General features: G+C 38.5%; 1 protein-coding gene across 1 annotated transcript in view; it reads left to right on the forward strand.

The window, feature by feature from the left end:
* Positions 1 to 26157, forward strand: part of MACROD2 (mono-ADP ribosylhydrolase 2) — a 1988024-nt gene that overhangs the window by 1371483 nt on the left and 590384 nt on the right. Inside the window, exon 7 of the mRNA XM_081256147.1 lies at positions 9588 to 9618. Within this exon, the coding sequence (XP_081112273.1) occupies positions 9588 to 9618 (31 nt within the window). The remainder of the gene's footprint in view (positions 1 to 9587; positions 9619 to 26157) is intronic.

Below are 26157 nucleotides of genomic sequence, written 5' to 3' on the forward strand. Positions count from 1 at the left end.
CTCTGGCCGATTCCACATGATCTCATTCACATGCTCCTTTAAATGACCTTGGCCTTCAGGTTATTTAGCTTTGGGGTTGGGGGTGCACTGATAGTATTTGCATTTCTCAGTGCAATGTGTTAAAGAGACAGCATCCTTTTGCTCTATTCACCCATGTAATGGGGAAAAAAATTGGAATTATTGACTCTTCTCTAACTGTTGGAGAGATTTTACATTGAAAAAATATTTTGGAGAGAGCAGTTTGTCAGTACAGTCAGCCCTCTGTGCCCATGGGTCCCCGATCTACAGATTCAACCAACAGCAGATCAAAAAAAAAAAAAAAAATCCAGAAAGTTCCAAAAAAAGCAAAACTTGACTTTGTTATGGACCAACGACTATTTACATAGCAATTTACATGGCATTTACAACTATTTACATGGCATTTACATTGTATTAGGTATTATAAGTAATCTAGAGATGATTTAAAGTGTATGAGAAGGAGTGATTAGGATATATGCAAATACTACACCATTTTATGCAAATGACTTGAGCATTCGTGGATTTGCGTATTTGATGAGGGTCCTGGAAGGACTGTATTTTCAAAATTTTATACTTTTCCTTTAACTGAATGGTTAAACAAGTTAATTTTTATCAAGGAATATATCCTACCAGAATATATTAGGTACACAAAGGCATAGTCAAGAATGCTTATGGCAGGGTTATTATAGTAGTATTTACAAACAACCCACATGTTTATCATGTTAAGTAAACATAGTGTCCATGCCTAGAATAGTATGTAGACATTAGATCATGGTACACTGACATTGAAAGTTCTCCAAGATCTAGTGCATGAAAAAAGCTAGCCTCAGAAGATATACCACAACATATGTTCCAATTTGTGTAGGAAAAAAAAAAAAATCTGACTATGTTTGTATGGCCATACAACTCAATTATTATTTCATTTATCCATTCAACAGATATTTATTGAGTGTCAGGCCCCATTCTAGATGCAGTTGATACAACAATAAGTAAAACAAAGGTCTTCCTGGGTTTTGCCTGCCAGTGGGGGGTTGAGGTTGAGGAAGCAATGAACAATCAAGCACCTGTGTGTCAGGTGGTATATAGGAGTCAATGAAATCCAGCAGCCTAAGGGAAGAGAGAGGAATTTAACTCGAGGCCAGAAAGAACCTCACTGAGGAGGTGACATCTGATCAGGGATCTCAAAGGAAGTGTACCCGACAGAGGGGACAGCTAGGCCAAAGGCCCCGAAGCAGGACTGTGCTTTCTGTGTTTGAAGAACCAAAGGAGACCAGCATGGCCAGAACTCTGTGAGCAAGGGAACAAGTGGAAGGAAAGGAGGGTGGAGAAGAAGCCAGGAGCCAAATCACGGGGAAATTGGAGGCCACGCTGTCCTGACTTCACATTTTATTAAAGTGTGATGTGAAGGGACTAAAGCTTTGAGATCAGGAAAAAGACACAATCTCAGGCTTTAAAATGTAAACACATGGAGTGGTGTGATGCTCCCGGTGCTATTGGTCATGATGGCCCAAGAGGAAGGTTTTCTAGTTAAATCCAAGAAAGAGAGGGTGAGGCTGTAGGAGAAAGTTCTCACTGCTGTCTGCCTACGCCTGCCTTCTTTAAGCCTTTTGAGAATTATTTATAAGTTCTTTGTATAATTCACAAGTATTAAAGGTAAAAAATCAATAATTCCTTACCCAAAATAAAGCAATATCTTAGCATTCCGTTCTGTGACCTTGAGGAAGTTCACTTTCTTAGCTTTCTCTCCTCCATGTTTTTGAAGAGGGGGGAATAGGTTCTTTATCACAGGATTGTTCATGAGAATGAGTCAGACTCTATGCAGAGAGCTTTTAGCCCGTGCTCGGCACATTGGAGCAAAGTGGTCGCCTTTATCTATGGGGGACATATGCCAAGACCCCCGTGGATTCCTGAAACGTGGATAGTACTGAACCCTATATATACTATGTTTTTTCCTGTATGTACATACCTATGATAAAGTGTAATTTATAAATTAGGTACGGTAAGAGATTAACAGCAATAAAGAATAATAAAATAGAACAATTATAACAATATACTGTAATGAAAATTATATGAATATAGTCTCTCACTCTCTTTCAAAATATCTTGTACAAATGTAATGCCTTTTCCATGTTCACTAAGCACTTGTCACACACCACGGCTCTAACTTTTGCTGTTTGATGCGCGACAGCAAAACTAACACGGATTTATTTTTCCTTCTTCACAGTTTTGTGATAGAAGATTCGTTCTTACCCTAATCTTAGCAACCTCAGCACACAATTGTTTTTTTCTCTCCTGATTGACTCGAGAGCTTTCACCTTTTCACTAAGGGAAGCACTACTTCTCCTTGGCCTATCTGAATTGCCAGCATCAGTACTTTTGTGTTTTGGGGGTAAAATAAGCATTACTTCAGCACAAGCACTGCAATATGGCTATACTGTGATAGCCTAGCTGATAAACTGAGGTGGTTTACGAAGTGACTGACGGGTGGGATACATGGATGATTCACGTCCCACCCAGGATGGAGTGAGATGGCGCTAGATTTCATCACGCTACTCAGAATGGAGCATGATTTACAATTTGTGAATTGTTTATTTCTGGAATTTTCCATTTAATATTTTTAGACTGCAGTTGATCATGGGTAACTGAAACTGAGGAAAGCAAAACCACAGATAAGGGAAGGGACTACCGTAATTCAAGAATGACAGCTATTGTTGTTGCTAGGCTACCACCTCCCATGTCAAAACACCATGAGGAATTTGGGATGCTGTAAAATTGCCTGGCTCTTCATCACCTTTATCCTGAGCTGTAGAGAAGCATAAGAGGCTGTTTCATAGCTTTATAAAATGTAATAGCGGAATAATCCAACTGGTCCAACTCTGCTGCTTTTATAATTGGAGAAACTGAGGCCCTAAAGAGCTATACTGTTGGCTTTCCAATTTATAGCTAATAAGTGACCCTGGTCTCTTGGCTTCCAATGCAGATCTCTATTTACTGCATCAGTGTTTGCCTAACTTTAAGCATTCATATTCCATCTTCTAATATGATAATTATCTAGTATTTAATTGAATCGTTAACTACTTTTATTTTCAAAGGAAACTTTATAGCCTCACCCTAGGTGGAAAACCAGTATTCCTTGTTATAATATATTAGAATAACTTATAGTTTTAGCATATTTATATTGTTGCCATTGCCACAGTAATGCTGTGTAACAACTCCAAAACTTAGTGATATACAATGGTAAGCATGTCTTCCTTGCTCACAGGCCTGTGGGTTGGTCAGAGCACAGCTGATCTAGGCTGGGTTAAGTTGACCTGTTCTACTTGTCCCCAGACTCCCTGGACCAGCAGCTACATGAAGCATGTTCTTCTCATGGTTCTCCTCCAAAGGCAGGATTGCAAATGTTCAAACCTAAGTGTCATGTTTACTATTTTCCCATTGACCAAGCCAAGTTGTATGCTCAAATCCATCATCAGTGAGACAAGGAAAAAGCATCATCCCCTGGTGGAGGAAAGGCAAAATCACATACCAAAGTGTATAGATAGAAGGGGAGATGAAGACTTGGGAAAAGTAATGGAGTATATAAAAGCAATATGTTCAATATTACCTTGAAATGGGTAATGACTATTTGTTTGCTACTCCAAAATACCTTGCATACATCTAGACTTAGGCATGTCACAGTTTGAGAAATACCCAAGTCTGCTTAATCCTGGATAAGAGGACTTTGGTACAACCTACTGGCTGATAACCAAACATCTAAAGATAAAGAATGGTACCCTGAATTTCACTGATACACATTTTCTCATATTCTATCATCTTTGAAAGTAGGATGCCTCTTACAGCCTGGGATGTTTTACAGTCAAGCATAGTTGTGGTAAGATTTCACTGCCTGTATAGGTTCATGCTTGACTGTCATCCCTGAGGCATTGCCTGGACAGCTGCAACCACTTGACTTTCAGCCACCCAACCGGTTAGGGACCATTTAAGGAGAAGGTGTGTGTCTTCGATATTTTCTGGTTCCTTCTTTGTTAGCAACAAAGAAGGAACAAGCTTCAAAACTTTCAGAGAGGGTGTTATAGGCTTGGAAGAAAAGTTCAGAGTCAACAGTCGAGCACCCATGAAGGACTGAATCAACAGCATTCTTGAGAACACAAGGATAAAACTGTGGAAAACTCATATCTAGGATTCTGTTTTAAAAAGTAATTCAGAAGTACTGGACTCAATGTGAGGAAGTTTAAGAAATTGTAACCAATTTATCTCCTTTTTATCTATGCTCTAGAACAAGCTGTGCCTTAAGAAAGGATTTAAATAAATCCAAAGTAGCAGTTTCAATACCTATAGAATAAAAATCCTAAGTGATAAGAAAACTGTATTTTCACTTACAGAGCTTCCTCTTACTTAGTGGTACACAAAGTACCACAACGTAATGGCGTTTCTTGCAATGGACAGCTTCCTCAATTCAGTGAACCGTGATATATAATTAAAAACACTTAAATGAAACGTATATCAGGTAGCATGCTTTTGCTTGCAAATAATGGAGAATCTTAAACTGACTAAGCAATATGGGAGTGTCAACTCAGTAATCGAAAGATTCTAGAGGTTGGGAGCACTTTACAGTTAATTTACACCATCAGCCAGTGATGCCAGAGTGCACCATCTCTCCATCCTTGTGGCTAAGGGAGGTGTGGCTACTCACCTTCATCAGTCATCACCTTCCTGTGGAGCTGAAGGTGGAGTCAGCCCTACTTAGATCACAAGGCTGCTGTATAAGTAGTGGGTGGACGGTAATGACCATGGATAAGAAGGAGAGGAAGAAATTCCCACTTTGCAGGAATGTAGGAATCAAGGGTCAAGGAAAAGCAAGTGATGGTTATGATGTTGGCTTAGGGCTCATTGCCTTGGTTTTGAGGCACTGTTAGGGTCATAACAAAGGCTGAGGAGTATTTCTTTCCTTGACCTCAAGTTACTGAGACAGAAATGGGAGAAGTGGAAACAGCTATTCAAGAGGATGGGAAGCATAGTCTACAGCCTTAAGGATTTCGGTGTTCCTCCAAATGTGCTTGAAACCAACATGCTGGACTAAGGAAGTATTTTCTAGGTGGCAGCCCAATCTATAATTTCACAAAAGAAAATTCCTCTCTCACTCTGCAAGTCAAATGATTATTTTTCTTTCCCCCAAGAGAGAAGTGCATGATGATTTGGAAAACAAACAAACAAAACTAGCTAAAAGTCAAGTGCTATAACGTGTCTGGTGGCTGTAGGGTCGGCCCTGATTAGCATGGAGATGTCTTGCTCCTGGAGCTTGCTGGAAGGGGAGTTTGGAGCCTTACAAATTCAACTGATGATGTCATTCCCCAAGTGCTACAGGTGACTGCAGAGTTATATGCACTTAAACCAGGCTAATCGGCCTGGGTTTTGGTACAATCTATCATTCTTCCTTCCACAGGCGAGGATTTTTGTGGGAGGTGGTTATGTTAAATATAACTTTGAAATAAAGAAATCCCATGCTACTCAATTCTGGTGGCCCCATCAGAAATTTATTATGGCAAAGAACACAGACTCTGTGCTGTAAAATCCCTTAGTCGAACTCACTTGCTCTCTCTTTCTTTCTCAATCTCTCTCTCTCAAGTAATAAAAAGTGATTAATACTGAGATTTAGTTTGGTTGAATTATATGCAAGGTTGTTTTACATACAATGAGTGTTTTCCATGATATCGCAATCCCATCTCTGCTTTATCATTGCCTTTTTGTTTGAATTAATGCAATAACATTACCAAGGGCATCCTCCATTACACAGCTGTTTGCCTTCACATTCAAGGCGACAGTGTCATTTTCAGATGAAGCTATTTGTCCTTGTTAAAACAGGCAAGGCAATTGGTACATTCAGACTCAATTATTAAGTTGCATGATTGATTCCAAGTTAGAGCTGGGAGCTGAGGCAAATGAAAGTTGCCATTAGCTGTTCAGTGTGCTCTCTCTTCTGCTAGATCTGATGGGAGAACGACTCATAATTCTGTGCCTGAGCAGGAAGCAAAGGGGAGTGAACTCAGATCAGTTCCCCAGGAGGCAGACTCTGAGATGGAGTTTAGGTTACAGGATGTTTACTGAGCTGTGCTCTGGGGATCAACACCTGGAGCAGACAGGGGATAGAAGTGGGAGGGGGGCAGAGGGAAAGAAGAGCTGCCGTGTGGCTCAGTGATGGCCCTGCTCACGCCGTTGGGAGCTCTGGGGCTGCAGGGCCCTTCAGTGCTGCATTGATTTGAGCCAAGATGACCAAGCCCTTTACACTCTGCATTGATTATGGGAAGGGGCATGACCCCAGTGAGGTGGGTCTTTGCATCTGACACAGTCCCTGAAAAGGTTAACAGTTGAAGGCTGTCTGCTGACAGCACTGCTGGGGTCTAGGCACTAGATTCTAGGGCAGTAGTCCTCAGCCAGGGCTGATTTCGCCCCCTAGGCGACATTTGACAATGTCTGGAAATGTGTTTGATTGTCAAGACTGGGGGCCCTGCTCCTAGCAAGTGGATAGAGCGCAGGGATGCTGCTAAACATCTGACCATGCATGAGGCAGCCCCCAGCAATAATCATCTGGTCCCAAATATCAACAGTGCCAAGGTCAGGAAGCCTTGCTCTAGGGCAACAGATCCCCCCACTCCGCCCCGAAGCAGAGCCTGGTGGACATCACAGTGGCCATCACAAGAATCAACATTAATTGAGATATTGTTACTTGTCAGCCACAATGCTCTGTGTTCCTTATTCCTCCTCGTCTTCCCGCAAACCCCTTAGGAGAGCCTTAGAATTTTCATCTACTGATGAGGATGCTCAGAGCAGTTAAGTAAACTCCTCAACATCATGAACGGGAAGGACCCCCAGGTGGGATTTCAAGCAGACTGGCTCATGGAAAACATTCTAGTATCTTCTAGTTTCCGCTTGATGGCTTGATGCAGGTGTTCTCAAACTTTTCTCTTTATCTACCCGGAGCACAAGATAGATGATGTTTACGTGTTCAGTTTGCTTCCGTGGAATTCCTGGGGCACCAGCTATAAACAGTACCTCTTTCTACCTCATTTAAAAGGCACAATGACGCATAGCACAGGGAGATCAGCTAGGTGGTTTGTGACCACCTAGAGGGGTGGGAGAGGGAGGGTGGGAGGGAGGGAGATGCAAGAGGGAAGAGATATGGGAACATATGTATATGTATAACTGATTCACTTTGTTATAAAGCAGAAACTAACATACCATTGTAAAGCAATTACACGCCAATAAAGATGTTAAAAAAAAAAGGCACAATGAAACATGAGTGAGCATGGGACAAATTACAGAGATGACTCTGAATCCTCTCTAATTTGTATTACTAAGCAGGCCATTCCTGAACTTCTGGCCCTTACTGTTAGTAAGCATGCAGTTGATTTCCACAGGCAGAGTGCAGCCTGTGGATAATCTTGGTGAATGCCTGTAAAAAGACTACAATATTTTCAGAAGAATTTGTTCCATACTATCTCTTCATGTTTCTATGTCATTGGATGGATTGAGTTATTCAAGAACATTCTTCAGAACTTATTGGCACCTCAAGAATGTAAGGAATCAAAGAATTAACTCATTAATTCACTTAAAAAATAACCCCTACTCCATTCCAGAAACTGTCCTATTTTCTCATTAGAAACAGTAGCATTTACTAGTGAAGGAACAGAAAAAAAAAAAAAAATCTGTCATTTCACAGACATATAGGTAAGCTTAACAGAGTCAATTATTACTCTGTCTAAAACAAAATCACGTAAATTGTGACTTTTTAAATAGAACATCCAAGTAAAGGGAATAAACATATTCTATAAAAATGTTAAGGAAAATAAAATGTAGTACACATTTAACCCAAAGATATAAATAAAAAAGGCTTAAACATTTCATTATAGTTGAGCCCAATCATAATGTTAGTTATTATGGTCAATAGCAGCTGCAGTTTTTTAAATTTCTAGTGCAATATCAGTCCTTTTTAAAAAAATTCTGTCATTAATTCCCACAGCATACTTCTCTATGGTAAATGTTATCTGCATTTTCCATGGGAAAATCCAAAGATGAAAACAACTTGATCAAATTTATACAAAGGTACATTGGCAGAGGACATTGTCATGCTCAGATCCCTTTCTATTGTTAGAAAGCTCAATTTTGACTTAATTCTATTTACATGTGTTCATTCACTCTTTTCATCAAATTCTTTAAATATTGCTAAGTAAAATACAGTGTCTTAGTCAATTTGGGCTGCTATACCAAATTGCTGGGTGGCTTCAACAACAAACATTCATTTCTCATGGTTGAGAGGACAAAGATCAAGGTGCCAACAGATCTGGTGTTTGGTGAGGGCACACTTCCTGGTTTGCAGATGGCTGTCTTCTCATTGTACTAAACTTGGTGGACAGCAGAGCGTGCTAGCTATCTTCCTCTTCTAAGAATTCTAATCCCATCATGGGGTCTCAACCCTCATGACCTAATTAACTCCCAAACATCTCACCTCCAAATACCATCATATTAGAGTTTCAGCATATACATTTGGGTGGACACAAACATTCAATCCATAGCATATGGTATAAACAATGGTTTGCCAGCAAATGTTTAAAAAGTGACTCAAAAAAATTAGTATGCATGTCAGTAAATTTATTTTTAAATTTTACTGATACAAAGAATGTATAGCACACAACTTAAATGTAAGAATAGACTATAGGGCTTCCCTGGTGGCGCAGTGGTTAGGAGTCTGCCTGCCGATGCAGGGGACGCGGGTTCGTGCCCCGGTCCGAGAAGATTCCACATGCCGCGGAGCGGCTGGGCCCATGAGCCATGGCCACTGAGCCTGGGCGTCCAGAGCCTGTGCTCCACAACGGGAGAGGCCACAACAGTGAGAGGCCCGTGTACCGCAAAAAAAAAAAAAAAAGAATAGACTATACAATACCCTCTACTAGACAATTCTGTTTAGCCAATTGATTCTTACAGAATCCTTTTGTTAAATTTTATCAAAATTTTGTATCCATAGCCAACTTCTGGCTTCAATTGACCCACATGTATAGTGCACCATGAACGTTGATTGATATTTTCAGATTTTACGTCACCAACACAATGTCACTTAACACAGAGCTGGGACAGGATGCCCAGTAGCATACTGGTATGTAGTATTTCCACCAGACATGTATGATACACATAGTCATCTTAAAAGCAGAGGCAATAGTAAAATGTGGCACAAGGAAGCAATGATGACTATTTGTTTTAGATATGACTTAGCTCATTGAAGGTTTATGTGATTTAATTTCTTAATAATTGTTTAACAATTGGTTCCCAAGATTCCTGTAAATTTAACCGTTGGTTCTTGTGAGCTGGCATAATTGCTGGTAAAGAAATTTTTTCAGTTAATCAAATATGCCATTTCCACGATGTCTCCTATTCCAACTGAGTGGGGTTCAGAGCTCAGAGTATGTGAGTAGAGGGCATCCCATTATCAAGGAAAACAGATTTTGAAATAGATGATGTCGGGTTCGAGCAGAATCGTGCCTTTAAAATTTATTGTTATTTTTGTGGTTTATTCACAGGCATTTCCCTGCATCTCAACAGGCATTTATGGTAAGTGATCTATCTTTTGGTAATGTTTATATTTCTTTATTTTGTTGTTAAAATCAAGGTTAACAGGAAAAATAAGTGGTTCTCTGATAGATATAGTTTGCTGTGATTTAAAGAGACTCAAAATGCAGGTCAAATCCCATTGAGGAATCTCGAGAGGCTATTTGGCTATTTTGTGTGTTGTTGAATTTAGTTGTATTGCATACCATGTGCAATGATTAGATGCACTGTGGCTTAATGTCTTTTGTTAGGTGAAAATTTTGCTCTAGTAGGATCTGACCTCTAATAGTATTTTCTTTAATAAAGTCAGGTTTTTCTGTTAGATGAATCAAAATGCATATAAAACCTAACATTACCATTATTTTGTTGTGAATCACAAAATAATAGAAGTGTTAAAATGCACACAGGTATATGTCTGTATATTTAAATTAAAAAAAACAAATACGTGATAATAAAAACAAATACTTTTAATAAGATGCAAAAATTTTTTTTCTGGTATTGATAGATTGTTTTAAGTAGTGGCTGCTTCACTTAGAGATGGAAGCAAAATGTTTTTATCATTACTTGTTTCCACTAGACTAAAGCTCTCTAAATATTCTTCTACCTACAATGACATATCCCTATGCTTTTTATCTCAGGCCGTTAATAAATCTGTTTTACACATTCAGGTAAAACAGAGTTTTTCGTTTTAGGGTTTTCTGATCAAGCAAAATAGATTATAACATTTCTGAGCTCAAACTTCTCACATAGAGATTCTTAACTGAAAAATAAAATATGTACAAATGTTAAAAATTATTTAAGTTCATCACTATAGGGGAAGGATAGCTAAAGTGATATCAAAGATAGGAGACTTATTTCCTCTTAATGTGGTATTTTTTTGAAGGTTTTGGTGAGAATAAAGTGGAAAATGGAGGCCTGAATCAAATTAAATGGGGAAAGATTTGGTGACATTATTTAAAAATTTAAGGCATGCTTTTTTTCTCTCTGGATTCCACTATAGCCTGTCTTTGTGGAAACACATTGGACACTAGGCTGGTCGGCTAAGCTGGACCATCTGCACCATTATCCCCATCATGGCCACTCTTTCTGCTTCACAGATACCCAGTTATAACTCTTACTTATATATTTGCTTAAAGGAAATATTACATGCAAAGTTTTACTTGGTCAAGTGCCCAAATCTTCATTTCACATTGTCTAAAAGCAAATCAGACTCCACCACAGAAATGGTTCTGATTTTTGAAAATGTTCTCTTATGACAATCTTGATTTTCCTTGACAAAAAAACGAGCAAAAACCCAACTGCCAAAAACAATCCTATGTCATATTGTCGATGTCCATTGTGTCTCTGAGAATCTTATGGTAATGTACAAAGACTTTCAGAAGCTGAATTTAACACGATGCATTAAGAAAGGGGGAAATGGCAGGAAAAGGAAATAGAAAAGTAAAGGAAGATGAGGAGGGACACTAAAATGAAAGGCTGAGAAAGCATAGTAGAAACTAAATCAAAACTAAAGTGGCCCTTGGTTAATTTCAATCCCTGAAGGACAGGGATTCCTCCTTACAGTAACACGGCTCAGTGTATAATAACCAGGTCAGTACAGCATTGTGTTGGGCGGGAGGGGAATATTGAAGACTGTTGAGAAAGACACCGATAGGGAGTCATGTCACTGGCTTGGAGGGCTTCCACCACATGAGCTCAGTCAGTTTTCACAATGCTAGGTCAAAGAATATAGTTTTCAAGTCCTGGCTACTCATCTCTCTTCCCCTCTAGTTTCTGAGTAAATTTCAAAGTGAGGCCAATACCTGCAAAGTCAGGTGCCATGTTGTCTTTGGTTAGACGCACCTGTGCTTGAGACCTAGAATTATTTTTAGCTCCATGAGATCTTTAATAATGTTTAGATTACTCCAGGTCTCTTTATGAACTATTCAGCATTTTGCAGCTTGAAAATTATGCCGTAAGTCCTTTGTGAAACTATAGCTTTCTGATCAGCCCTTGATTCTCTCCTAATACTCATATTTTATGGATCAGTTGTTTTCTTGCTCTTATTCAGAACTTAGTTCTGCCTCCTCTATTATCTAGATCAATTTTACTTTTATCTTTACTTATTGGCATTTGAAAGAATACTTTATTTGAAGAAAGTGGTCCACAGCTAAAAAGAAAAAAAAAATCAAAGGCGAGCAAATAATACTCCCAACACTTTGTAAGTCATGCTTGGTGGATTATGAGCAAATATTCAGAACAGTCTCCTGGTTCCAGGCCTTGCCTTCTTATTCCATATTCTAAACCTCACTACATGAATTTTTCTAAACTAACACTTGGTGCATGTTTTGCATCTGCTCAGGGGTCTTTGATCATATTCTGTTACTTGTAGACTCTTTCTATGCTGAACAATAGGCACTTTATGTATCTCTCTAAACCAGCGCTTTCAACATTTGTGAAGAGGGGAAAAAGAATCTCTTCTTGAGGATGTGAGTTGCTGTGCCAAGAATTTTATATGTACCTTTGCCTTTGCATCTTTAAAAGGGGGAATGTACTTTGTAGTATTTCCTAGGGTTAATTGTCCATAGAAATTATTCTTCTCTCAAACTTTCTCAGGACTAGTGTTTTCTCCAGAATATAGTTTGAGAAATTTCTTGACATCCACCCATCATGGACACATTTTCTCTTACACACAAATGAGCTGATGAGTCTCAGAACCTGGCCTGTGCCTTCCCAGGTCCAATTCTGTGCCCCTTCCTTATAACACACCCACAAGCACCAAACTCACACACACCATCACCAGCACTATTCTCTACCCCAATCCCCAAACAAATACACACCACACACACTTATATAGGTTGAAGCTTGATCTCTGAGAAGTCTTCCTTGAATATGCCAAATCTTGATGGTCATTATATCTTTTGAACTCTTTCAGCATTTGTAATCTGGACAATTAACAACTGCCTCTTCATATTGTTCCATAGATTTCTTTTTTAATATATCCTGCATTCATAGCCAATCTGGAGCTTTTTTCATGAGCAGGGATTCACTTGTGCATATTCTACGCACACCCACCATCTAGCATTGTGTCTCCCAGAGAAGCTCAGGAAATAATTGCTGTTTGATGACAACAATAATGATTATAACACCAGTTGTTGCCTAACTGATGATACAAGAAGCAGAATTGTTGATTGGCAAGACAACAGGCAGAGAAAGCTACCTGGTTGGTATTTTCTTAGTGGGCAAACGTCTCTATTTTAGGAAAAACAAATGTGCTTCTAAAAAACATTCTCAAACTCGGAATGATATCTGTAAGCATGGCAGTGTCCACCTTCACAAGGGGAAATGAAAACTCAAGAACTTGTTCAGTTAGAATACCAAGGTATCTGTATGTCTTCTTTGGGTATATGTATAACTGATTCACTTTACTGTACGTCTGAAACTAACACAACATTGTAAATCAACTATACTCCAATAAAGTTTTCTTAAAAAAGAAAACCAAGATAAATACAGCACTCTACTTCACTTAAACAAAACAAGACAAAACGCTTTGTTATTTATCATAGCCCATGGGATGACGGTCTCTCAGGGAGGTACCTGTTGCTCTGAGGCCCTATCCCGACTTTTCCTGACATGTCCTAGTCCCAGCCCCCTCCCCATCTGCTGTAATTTCTCAGATACCTATTTGCTTTGGATTGACCTTCACTTTTAGATTTATGTCCCCCAAACTCAATGTAACTCTAATTCTTCTATAAGAACAAAAATTTTGACTATGGTAGAGACATCTTTGGAAGGGGTTTGAGTTATTTAATTGCCAAGATGATCTCATACCAAGGCAGTGCCAGCAGTAAGCATTTCCATTTTGTGGAAGCATCACCATACTCAAAGCATGTCTGGAAGTATCCAGGCACACCAGTATTTTGGGGACACTGAAGACCATGGTGGAAACCAATTCTTCTCCCAGCCTCTCCTTAATCCTAGCCTTTTGGAGACAAAACCATCTGTACCTTTTTGCAGAACACAGACTGAAAAATATCAACCATGTGACTCAGCCCGAGTTAAGGGAGAAATACAATGGGAGCAGGCCCTGCCTGCTTTGAAGTTTCCCTGGACGAGGAGCCAGAATTTTCCACTCTGATTTTCAGCCACCGCTGTTGCTGCCCCAATGTAATGTTTCCAGGATGGTTCCACAGGGCACCAGACCGCCTGCTTACACTCAGGTTGAAAAGCCACATTTGGTAAAATACCAAAGCAAGCCCTGTGTTACTTGTGGAAAAATAGATCCAGATGAGGCTTATGGGGCTTTAAACTCCCAGATCCCAGTTAAAGGTTTGATTTGGCCACTAAACCGGTCTCAGAGGGATAGATTTGAACTTCCCTGATGAATATTTCAGACCTTGCATGTGCCTTCTGCCCTTTGACCCCAACTTGGATACTCTGGTGCTAATAAGTTTAACACAAGAGACTAGACATGATCCATAGCAATGGAATTTTTACTGAGAAGTGAACAGCAAAAATAATTTTCGTCTATTTTATGAGAGTCAATATAGTTAACAGAAATGAAGTCCAGGTGGAAAAGTGTATCCCTTGAGTAATTGAGAAAATATTCTTTCTGGAGAAAAAAAAAAAACAACTTCAATCTTCCTTTCCAGGTACAAGATGGTGTTGTTAGAGAGGAAGGAATTTCAGACATTGAGTTATTGGCTGGAAATCTGTGGGAAAAATTTAAGCACAGCATAACTTAGTGAAAGCAGCTCCCATATTTATTCATTAGATTTCTGTTATCAACGTGGAAGGCCTGTTTCTGTCAAATCACCCGGTCTCCCTCTGCCTTCCATGAAATGCTGCCAGAACACAACTTTCTAATTGAATCCTCCCTCATTTGCATTCAAGTTTGCTCTCCTGCTTCTAACTGGTAAAAAAAAAGGAGATCTACGTGATGTTTCGTTAACCTTATATACACTTGGCAAATATTTTTATCACTACATATGTCTAAATTCACAGACATGACTTGGAAAAAAAACAGAGCGTTCTCCAATGGCAATGCTAAGGGCATGCCCTCTGTCAGGTTTAAATGCTGACAGGTTTCAGAGGGTGTGACAACCATGGCTGTGCAATTCTGGGCTTGCTGGAAGAGTTATCTTATGTAATGCATTTGGAAACCAGAGCAAAATTGACAAAAATGTGTGCCCCTCCTTTACATCCCCCTGAAAGCTCCCCTCCTCCCTCTGGCTTTCTTCTCTTCCCTTTGATATTTCCATTTGCTTTGAAAACTTCCTTTCAGGTGGTCTAATGATGACTCTTTTTTCTCTCATAAATTCCCTTCTGTGACATCCTGTGTTTTTTGTCCTGGGAACATTATTCCTGCTGTAGGAAGTGTTATTGTTCTTGGAAATCCTTGAGTTAATTGCTGGCCCTCAAAGGGAAGTAACATTAGAATCAGCATACCTTACTTCCCTTTGGGAAAATGCAGTGCTGGGGACAAACCCATCTTAATTCTATCACATTTGAATAATATTTTATGAACTGATCCTTATGAAGCACTGGAGAAAGAGTTTAACAGACAATGAAATTATAGCTATTGTTTCTAATCCTCTGAGTGCTTATCATTTGAATAGACAGTTCTAGCAAATTCAGTCACACATGTACACATTTATACATTCATCCCACAGAATGTGGTACAAACTCCCCTTTTACTCTCTCTAAACAACATGAGTCTTTAATAATAAAAATGCATCAAACTAAGAAACCAAAAGTACTACCTTTGCACTGGAAGAGAGTTTCAAGCATCTAGCAACAAAATATGCTCGTTCAGCTTACATAAAAATGACAGTGAGACCCATGGGCAGGATTCCCCCAGGGGATCTACCAAAAGAAATGAAAATCCTGGAAACCTAGCCTTCTGGTACTGCAGAAACCAGTGTCATTCTCCCTGGTGTTCTGTTCAAATTGAACAATTTTCGGACTTAATTAAAAGATTAAGTGTTTCAAAAAGTAATAAAGATTACAACTTTATTACTGTTTCTGAGGTCTGAATGTCTACCTCTTTGCAACTGTGTCAAGGTAAAAATTTGTCTTAGGACTGGAATGGAGAAGTGAATTCCAAGTCACCCCATCCTCAGAAGCTGCCATATATTATTATGTTACATTTTAAAAATGGCTTTTCTTATAGAAGAAGTATCAAAACAGTAAGTCTTTTAAGGAAATAGGGAAACCACTTCAGTAAATTACAAATCCTATCCATTTAATAGGAACCCTGGGAATATCTTTCAGCCATGTTGAAAAATGGGAGCACTAATAAAATGCTCTCCCTAAAGAACTTCCTAAGAATGGACCACACTTTCCATTTGATCAGTGGAATAATTTCCATGCGCTTGCTCATTTTTCTCATCCAGTCTTGAATGACACTCCTTTTTATTTGCTCCTTATACATACTTGTATCTAAAGGGTGACTTTAAATAAACATAGCTCAGCTCTCTTTATAAAGGAATTCAAAAATAATTCTGAAAGCTCTTAGAGAAGTCAAGTATGTTTAGCTCTTTAGGACAATGATTTTCATGTCAAATCCTTTTTAGTCAATGATTCTATTTTTAAGAAAACATCTTGAAATGCATTTGAAAGAGACCATATTAGTTAGGGTAAAGCTAAGCTGCTGTAACAAAGAGGCTCCAAAATAGAGTGGCTTAGTGTATATAGATGTTGATTTCTTTCTATGCAAATAGTTCCAAAGTGAGCATTCTGCTTGGGGAGGATTTGTTCCACTCTATCATTCAAGGCAACATTAATCTGCGGTGGTGTTAAGTAGTCGTTCTGCCTTTCATAAGGCATTGTTCTCATATGGTTACCTTTCTCGTTTCTAATGAAAGAAACACGTAGGATGGGCACACATCCTATCTGATGGTCCCTGGACTCAGGATAGCACTTATCACTTTCATATCCCTTTCATTGGAGGGAAATTGGTCTCATGACCAACCTAACTACAAAGGAGATTGGAAATTTAGTGTGCCCTGTATTCCACGTGTCTGACTATGATTCTTTTATGTAGCAAGAAGAGGGCATTGAATTATGATGGCCTTCTAGATACCATTGCTCAAGGGGGAAAGAAAGTCAAATAAAACAGGTCACTCATAGGTAATTTAATTCTGGAGCAGTTTGATTCTACACAGAATCGGTAAATATTTTTGAAAAATGATAGTCTCTATTTGGCAAGAATAGTTGGTGATTTTTATAGTATCTGCTTTATTAAAATGCCTTTATAATCCTGAATCCTGAAAAATTTGAAAGTATGGAATTCTTAAGGCATCAGTACAGTGACCTATTATTAGTTGTCAGCCAGATCATTTAGATCTTACGTCAATTGTGTTTACATTTTTTGTACTATACTTCTTGCAAAATTTGCAGACACATCAGTGGAAAGTAAAATCAATATATTGAAATGAATAAATAATTGTATCATTTGTTACATTTCTAATTCTTGTCCATTTCCATAGAAATCCTTGGAGGAATCAATTATAGTTTGTTTCTGTAACACCTTAAGCTTCTGAGGCTATATCCATCTATAAACATATCAGAGATCCTGAGCAGATATAGATCAACATCCTGTGTACCAAAAAACCCGAGGGAAATGTGAGTTTAGAGAAGAGTCTGATCATAGTAGGGTGGAAATAGAACCGAAAGACAGATGTTGAGAGAGGAAGAGAGACAGAGAGACAGAAAGATAGAGCCAGAGAGAGAATGATAATATGAATATGAATCTAAACCTCCTGAACAGTCAAAGGAAGTTTCCTTAGAATCTTTAGAACTGAAGAAAATACTTTTTTACACCTTGTCTCTCTTTTCAGCTATGGTCAACAGGGAGAGTTTCCCACAACTGTCTGAAAATTGAATTGAAATTAATAAAATCAACATGAAATTTCCTTACCTCTATTTGTTGCCCTGAATTTATTTCACAATGTTTTAAGTGAATTTAAGTTCACCTAAACATTCCCAGATCTTTCTAAGCAACTAAAAGTTTGATAAAACTTATTTTCTCTTTACTCAAGGCTTTTATTCTGTTGAGACTTAGCTTATGAAACTGGGCTCTAAGCTCCGTCCTACCACACCTGGATGTAGAGTAGTTCTAATAAATATTTGTTTAATTAACAACTACAAAATAAGTAGGTCCTCAACAAAATATTAGTAATCAAATCCAAAAATGTATAAAAAGAATTCGATGCCGTGATAAGTGGGACTTATCCAAGGTATGCAAGCCTGGTTAGACATTCAAAAGTCAATTAGGGGCTTCCCTGGTGGCACAGTGGTTGAGAGTCCACCTGCCGTTGTGGGGGACACGGGTTCGTGCCCCAGTCCGGGAGGATCCCACATGCCGTGGAGCGGCTGGGTCCGTGGGCCATGGCTGCTGGGCCTGCGCGTCCGGAGCCTGTGCTCGGTGGCAGGAGAGGCCACAGCAGTGAGAGGCCCGCGTACCGGGAAAAAAAAAAAGAAGTCAATTAAGGTTATTTGTCACATCACCAGACTATGGAAGGAAAACCATGTAATTATTAATGAATTCAGAAAAAACATTTGACAAGACCCAACACCCATTTATGATAAAAACTCTTAGTAAACTAGGACTAGTAGATAACTTCCACAACTTGGCAAAGACTATCTACAAGAAACCTATAGCTAATGTCATACTTAATGGTGAGAAACTCAAAACTTTCTCAGTAAGATCAGGTACAAGTCAAGGATATTCCCTCTCATCACTTCTTTCCAACATCATACTGTAAGTCTTTGCTAGGAAGAGGAAATAAAAGGCATACAGATTGGAAAGGAATACATAAAACTGTCTTTACTTGGAGACCACATGATTGTCTTTGTAGAAAATCAAAAAGAATTGACAAAAAAATTATCCTGGAACTAATAAGCAGTTATAGCCAGGTTGTAGGATAAAAGTTAGTATAAAAAAGTCAATTTTTATAAATAAATAAATGGAGAGATATCCCATGTTCATGGATAGGAAAACTCAATATTGTCAAGGCATAGTTCTTCCCAACTTAATGTATAGATTCAATGTAATCCCAGTTTAAATCCCAGAAAGTTATTTTATGGATATTTACAAACTGATTCTAAACTTTATATGGAGAGGCAAAAGACCTAGACTAGTGAACACGATATTGAAGGAAAAGAGCAAAGTTGGAGAACTGACAGTACCCAACTTCAAGAATTATTGTAAAGCTATAGTAATCAAGACAGTGTGGTATTGGTGAAAAAATAGACAAATAACTCAGTAGAATAGAGACCCCAGAGACAGACACATGTAAATATAGTAAACTGATGTTTATTAAAGGGGTAAGAGTAATACAATGACACAAAGATAGTCTCTTCAATAAATGGTGCTGGAACAACTGGACATCCACATGCAACAAAAAATCCAGACACAGACCTTACACCCTTCCCAAAAATTAACTCAAAATGGAGCATAGACCTAAATGTAAATTGCGAAACTATAAAACTCCTAGAAGACAATGTAGATGAAAACGTAGATAACCTTGAGTATGATGATGCTTTTTTAGATATTACACCAAAGATACAATCCAGAAAGAAAAATTTGATAATTTGGACTTCATTAAAATTGAAAACTTATGCTCTGTGAATGACAATGTCAAGAGAATTAGAAGACAAGCCACAGACTGGGAGAAACTATTTCCAGAAGATGAATTTTATAATGAAATGTTATGCATAATATACAAAGAATTTTGAAAACTCAACAATAAAAAATGAACAACCCAATGAAAAAATAGGTCAAAAACCTTGACAGACACTTCATAAAAGAAGAAGATACACAGATGACAAATAAACATATGAAAAGATGTTCTGCATCATATGTCATCAGGGAATTGCAAATTAAAATAACAATGAAATACCACCACACACCTGTTAGAATGTCCAAAATCCGGAACACTGACAATGTCAAATGCTGGTGAGGATGTGCAGCAACAGAAACTCTCATTCATTACTGGTGGGAATGCAAAATGGTACAGCCACTTGGGAAGACAGTTTTCTAGTTTCTTACAAAGCTAAATATAGTCTTAACATGTGATCCAGCAATTGTGCTCCTTGGTATTTTCCCAAAGGTGATGAAAATTTCTGTCCACACTAAAATATGCACACAGATGTTTATAGCAGCTTTGTTCATAATTGCCAAAATTTGGATGCAATCAAGATGTCTTTCAGTCAGTTAATGGGTAGATAAACTGTGGTATATCAAGACAGTGGAATGTTATTCACTGTTAAAAAGAAATGAGCAATCAAGCCATGAAAAGACATGGAAGAACCTTAAATTCATATTACTAAGTGAAGAAGCCAGTCTGAAATGGCTACATACTGTATGATTCCAACTATAAGGCTTTCTGGAAAAGAAACAAACTACAGATACCAAAAAAGATCAGTGTTTGCCAGGGTTTGGGTTGGGGGAGAGATGAATAGTTAGAGCACAGACGATTTTTAGGGCAGTGAAAATACTCTGGATGATTTTATAACGATCCATATATGTCATTACATTTTTGTCCAAACCTGTAGAATGTACAATGTGAAGAGCGAACCCTAAGATAAACTAGGGACTTTGAGTGATTATGATATGTCAGTGTAAGTTCATCTCTTGTAACAATGTACCACTCTAGTGCTTGATGTTGATAATGGGGGAGGCTCTGCATGGGTGGGGGTAGGTAGGGGTTTATGAGAAATCTCTGTACCTTCCTCTCAGTTTTGTTATAAACCTAAAACTTCTCTTAAAAAACGGTGTCATAGATGAATGAATGAATGAATGAATGAATGGTAGGGAAATCCAATGGTAGGAAAGGCTCTAGAGACCAGACTCTGGATTCAGCAATCATTGAGATCTGTCACACCCTCGTTTCTATGTTCTTACTTATTGAAAGGAATGATTTCACTTAGATTTTAAGAGGATAACAGAAGAGTCAGTTAATAATAACTGAGCCCAATCTTTTATATGCAGTTAATTTTTCAGCATTTCTATTAAAATATAATTCACATAATATAAAACCCTTCCTTTTAAAATGCTTTTAGTAGATTCACAGAGATGTGTAACCATCATCATAATCTAATTTTAGTAAATGTTCATCATCCCCCAAAGTAACCCCATATTAGATGTTACTCCTCAACCCCTCTTCCCCAGCTTTAGGCAAATAATAATCTACTCTTGGTATCTATAGATTTGCCTGTTCTGGATATATTTCAAGTAAATGGAAATCATAAAATGTGTGGTCTTTTGTGACTAGCCTCTTTCACTTAGCATAATATTTTCAAAGTCCATCTATGTTGTAGCATGCATCGGTAATTTATTCCTTTTTCTTAATATTCTGTTATATGGATGTACCCCATTTTGTTTATCCATTTATCAGTTCATGGATATACTTATTCATTACTACTTTTTTGGCTATTATGAATAATGCTTATATACAGTTAATTTAGGTATAATTATATATCTAAATGTACAAATTAGAACTGATACAATGGTGTTCTCTAGCTATTTTTTTAATTTTTGATTTTATTGAATAAAAGATTTTTAAAATTCTATAGTGCTTTACAATTTTCAAAAGTTTCACACACATGATTTCATAAAATCCCATAATGACCCCCTTTATTCTCCCTACCCCTATATAGTCCTTACTCTCTTTCCTCTCTCCACTGGTAATGACTAGTTTTCTCTATATATGTGAGTCTGCTTCTTTTCTGTTTTATTCACCAGTTTTTTTGTATATTTTTAGATTCTACATATAAGTGATATTGTACCGAATTTGTCTTTCTCTGTCTGCCTTATTTCACTTAGAGAATGCCCTCCAAGTCCATTCATGTTGCTGCAAATGCCAAAATTTTATTATTTTTATGGCCATGTAGTAGTCCATCGTATATATACACCACATCTTCTTTATCTATTCATCTGTTGATGGACACTTAGGTTGCTTCCATACCTTGGCAATTGTAAATAATGCTGTGAACATTGGGGTGCATGTATCTTTTCAAATTAGTGTTTTCATTTTTTTCAGATATGTACCCAGGAGTGGAATTGCTGGGTCATATGGTAGTTCTATTTTTAGTTTTTTGAGAAAATTCCGTACTGTTTTCCACAGTGGCTGCACCAATTTATATTCCTACCAACAGTGTACGAGGTTTCCCTTTTCTCCATGTCCTCGCCAACATTTATTTGTGTTTGATGATAGCCAGTCTGACAGGTGTGAGGTGATATCTCATTGCGGTTTTGATTTGCATTTCTCTGATGATTATTTATGTTGAGCATCTTTTCATGTGCCTGTTGGCCATCTGCATTTCCTCTTTGGGAAAATAGCTGTTTATATATGTTGAATATTAATCCCATATCAGTAATATAATTTGCAAATGTTTTCTCCCATTCAGTAGGTTGTCTTTTTGTTTTGTCAATGGTTTCCTTTACTGTGCAGAAGCTTTTACATTTAGTTAGGTCCTTTTTGTTTCTTTTGCTTTAGGAGATGGATCCAAAAAATTATTGCTGTGATTTATGTCAAAGAGTGTTCTACCTATGTTTTCCTTTAGTTTTATAGTACCTGGTATTACATTTAGGTCTTTAATCCATTGTGAGTTTATTTTTTAACATCTTCTAGTTAAATTTTTTTTTTTTTTTTTTTTTTTTTTACGGGTCTCTCACTGTTGTGGCCTCTCCCGTTGCGGAGCACAGGCTCCGGACGCGCAGGCTCAGCGGCCATGGCTCATGGGCCCAGCCGCTCCACAGCATGTGGGATCCTCCCAGACCGGGGCACAAACCCGTGTCCCTTGCAACGGTAGGCAGACTCTCAACCACTGCACCACCAGGGAAGCCCCTCATTTGGTTAATTTTTAATCATCCTGAAACACTTCCATTCTTTGGTTGCCTACTTTCCCTCAAGCCCCTTCAAAGGCTACCTTTGCTTCATGATTCTGGTGTCCTGCCTGCCTAGATGATAACGTAGGTTTCTTGTAGCACAGTCTTGTAGCATGGTGTGTGATCAGTCTTTGAGTATCACTGCCTTGGAATTCCCTTAGAATAACAAGGAATATGGAGTAGGAGGGCACGTATCAAAGTGGCTGTGGGCCTGGGTTTCAGGATCACATAGATCTAGGTTCAGATTCTGAGTCTGTGTGTTATTAGTTGTGTGTCCTCAGGCAAGTTACTCTCTCTGGGCCTTAGTAACTTCAATTGTCAAATGGTGATAACAATGCCTGTAACATGAGGTGGTTGTAAGATTAAATTAGATAATACATTAAAATGCTTATCATGGTATCAGATATATAAACATTTACCAATTATTATTACTTCTACTGTTAATAGTAATTTTATTATTGTTATCATTCTTACTTTCCCACTGGAGTCTGAGTTCCTTAGTGATAGGAGCTTTGAGTGTTTTATTCACTTCTATCACCTAGATTGTAGAAGAGTGTCTACACTATTGAACAAGTAATTTATTTTTTTACTAATTAAATTTATTTTCTAAGTAATTTACTAAGGATTTACTTAGGTTCTGAATGACAATACTCAACAGTCTTATCATCAGAACCACCCCACTTTCTATTGGGTTCCTTATGCTGCTTCTCTGAAGGCCAGTTGTCGCCTCTCAGCCCCCTCTGAGGTGGTCCTATGGTTGAGCCTTGTGAGTTTAGCCATATGGAAATGACACCTGTTGGTAATATCATGGCAGGCTTTCTATATCACACTTAGCCATAACCACTGTAGCCTACTGATTAAAAAATACGTCAACTTGCTTCATCAATTCTAAGCTCACAACAGTTTATCTAAACCCTAAGAATGAAAACATTTCATTTTGTCAGTATATAAATAAAAACTTTCAGTGATAAGAGAGGCAAAATAACTACAGTTATTTGTGGTCTCAAAAGTGAAGTTCCACGTTGTAAGATGGAATATTCTGATGGACAAAATCAAATCATGGTTCTATAAGACAGCGTTCTAATGCTTCCTTCCTAGGAAACCTTGAGGAGTAGATAACAGTTATCCTGCCACTTAGCTTGAAGAGGGAAAAGACCCAATCAATGCTTGCTTTGTGTTGCCAAAAGTACCCCAAAATTTTGCACATTTAAAAAAAATTTCTGAGATCATAGGCTCTTGGAGTTGGAAGCCATTTTGTAAATCATACTTGTCTTAGCTCCTTATTTTTCTGGATGGGAAAAATGAGACCCAGGGTTATTGAATGACTTGCCTTGCCATACACAACTAGTTCATATGAAAACTGAGATCAGATGCCCATTCCACCAACAAGGCAGAGAAGCAAGGGTAAGGTTTGAGAATTAAGAGGATATAAGGGGCTTCTCTGGTGGCGCAGTGGTTGAGAGTCCGCCTGCTGATGCAGGGGACGTGGGTTCGTGCCCCGGTCTGGGAGGATCCCACATGCTGCGGAGCGGCTAGGCCCGTGAGCCATGGCCTCTGAGCCTGTGCGTCCAGAGCCTGTGCTCCACAACGGGAGAGGCCCCAACAGTGAGAGGCCCGCATATCACAAAAAAAAAAAAAAAAGAAAGAAAGAAAAAAAAGAGGATATAAGATTATAGTCCAAGATGATCCATTCACTAATCTCTTCTTTGATGTTCAGTTCAAATCTTCCTCGTACATTAGGTGGGAATAAAATTGATATATAACTTCTTCTATTAGAAGAAAAGAAAAAAGTTGAACTGAGGCTTTTTTAGAACTAAGTACCAAGGACATCCTTATAAAGGTCATGACTTCCATACTTCCTCTAGGGCCCTATTCCCACCCCCGCCTCTTCTTCTACCCAAGCTTCTTTTTCTAGCCAAATCCTTTTAATAGGGATCACCCTACCCCAGGCCATTGGATTCACTATCAGTAACTCATAAAGACTCAGTTAATATAGAAATTACCTGCACATTCATCTCTCTTTGTACCATATTAGTGCTTCTTCCACTATATCATCACAGCCCCTTTAAAGATAAAGTTTGATACATCTATATCCTTGAGGTCCCAGGGCTTAGCCTATGAAAGTGAGGAATTATTTTTTTAGCTGAAATATCACATTGTATTCTAAAGCATAAATATAATCTATCTATTTAAACAAAAACTCTATATTACTTACCTGTTAAGTAATTTTATAGCCCTCTTCTAATAATTCTTCTTGTAAAATTAACCCTCAGGAGGGTGCCCATCCTGTGGTTTATGGTTCCTATGGTACACCGCCAATGCTCCAGTTTAAAAGCCAGGCGTTCAACCAACCTTACAAACGCCAGCCCTTGCATATAATTACAGGAACCTGTAAAAGTTGTCACCAGCAGCTCAGGAGCTCCAAGCTTCCACAAATTCTGAGTCTCTTAGCAAGCTGGAAAGATCTGCTGGCACTGCCATGGGGAAAGGTTAACATCCTAAATTATTGCCTATCAGTTGTTTTCAACTTTGCAAATATTTTAATCCCTTCATCCCTTCAAGTGCATGGAGTAGTGTTTTCCCATGTTGCATATAGAAGGAAATGAGGACTCATCAGCTTATTTCATCCTTCATAAAACAATGAAAATATGCCTCATTACTAGAATAAAATAGGCATATAAATCAAGGGTCTGAGAAATGTAAAAATACTGGACTTGAAATGCTTTTTTAAGGTATCTGCACATGTTAAAGGCATATTGGGACCTAAGAGTAGTGTGTGTGTGTGTGTGTGTGTGTGTGTGTTCATGCAGACATGTGGGTGTATAGGAGGTATCCTAGCCTAGCCTTTCTCCCAACAGACCTCACTCCAAACTACCTGTCCAGCCATGGGGTGAGGTAAGAAGTAGAAAATATGGTGACCATGAGGAATTGGTGAAGGAGAAGAGTGACAAGATGATATAGAAATGCCAAGAAGCTGGTGCAAGTGTGCTAGCAATTTCATGGCAGGACAGCCTTTCCCAGGCAGAAGGAGACTGGCTAGAGGATTACCTGGAACGTGCAGACCAATTTGTGCTTGAGAACATCCTTTGCTTTCCTGTTCTTTGCACTCAGTGTTCCTTGCTGCCATCCCTTTAACTACTGACTGCTTCCACTTCACTCCTTCATTCTCACTTGAGACAGTGCAGTGCCCATCTTAAATGGGACCATAGTGTTAGAGCTGTTTCAAGTGGGAAGGTAAGTGGGAAGATGGGGGTTTTCCTAATTATTTTCCTACCAGGCTACCCCCTCCCAGAACCAGGGCAACCTTCATCACTTTCCCAGCCTCCATAGTACTTCCTACAACCAGTCCATCACAATCTTTTTACAGCTTTCCTTCCAAGACAGAAGTCCAGTGCCCAATGAAACTTCCATGCTGAAGAAACTGCTCTTGACCTTTTATAGCCCAGTGTATTTTTTTTTGTCTCTCATGGCAGTGATCCTCAGGAAACCCAGGAAACTTTATGCTTACTTAAAGCATTAGAAAAAAGGGGTAAACTATTAGAGAATGGACTTGAGAACATGGGGAGGGGAAGAGGAAGCTGGGACAAAGTGAGAGAGTGGTATGTACATATAAACACTACCAAATGTAAAACCGATAGCTAGTGGGAAGCAGCCGCATGGCACAGGGA

Source organism: Mesoplodon bidens, assembly GCF_964165515.1.
Source record: "Mesoplodon bidens genome assembly, chromosome: 15".
NCBI lineage: Eukaryota > Metazoa > Chordata > Mammalia > Artiodactyla > Ziphiidae > Mesoplodon > Mesoplodon bidens.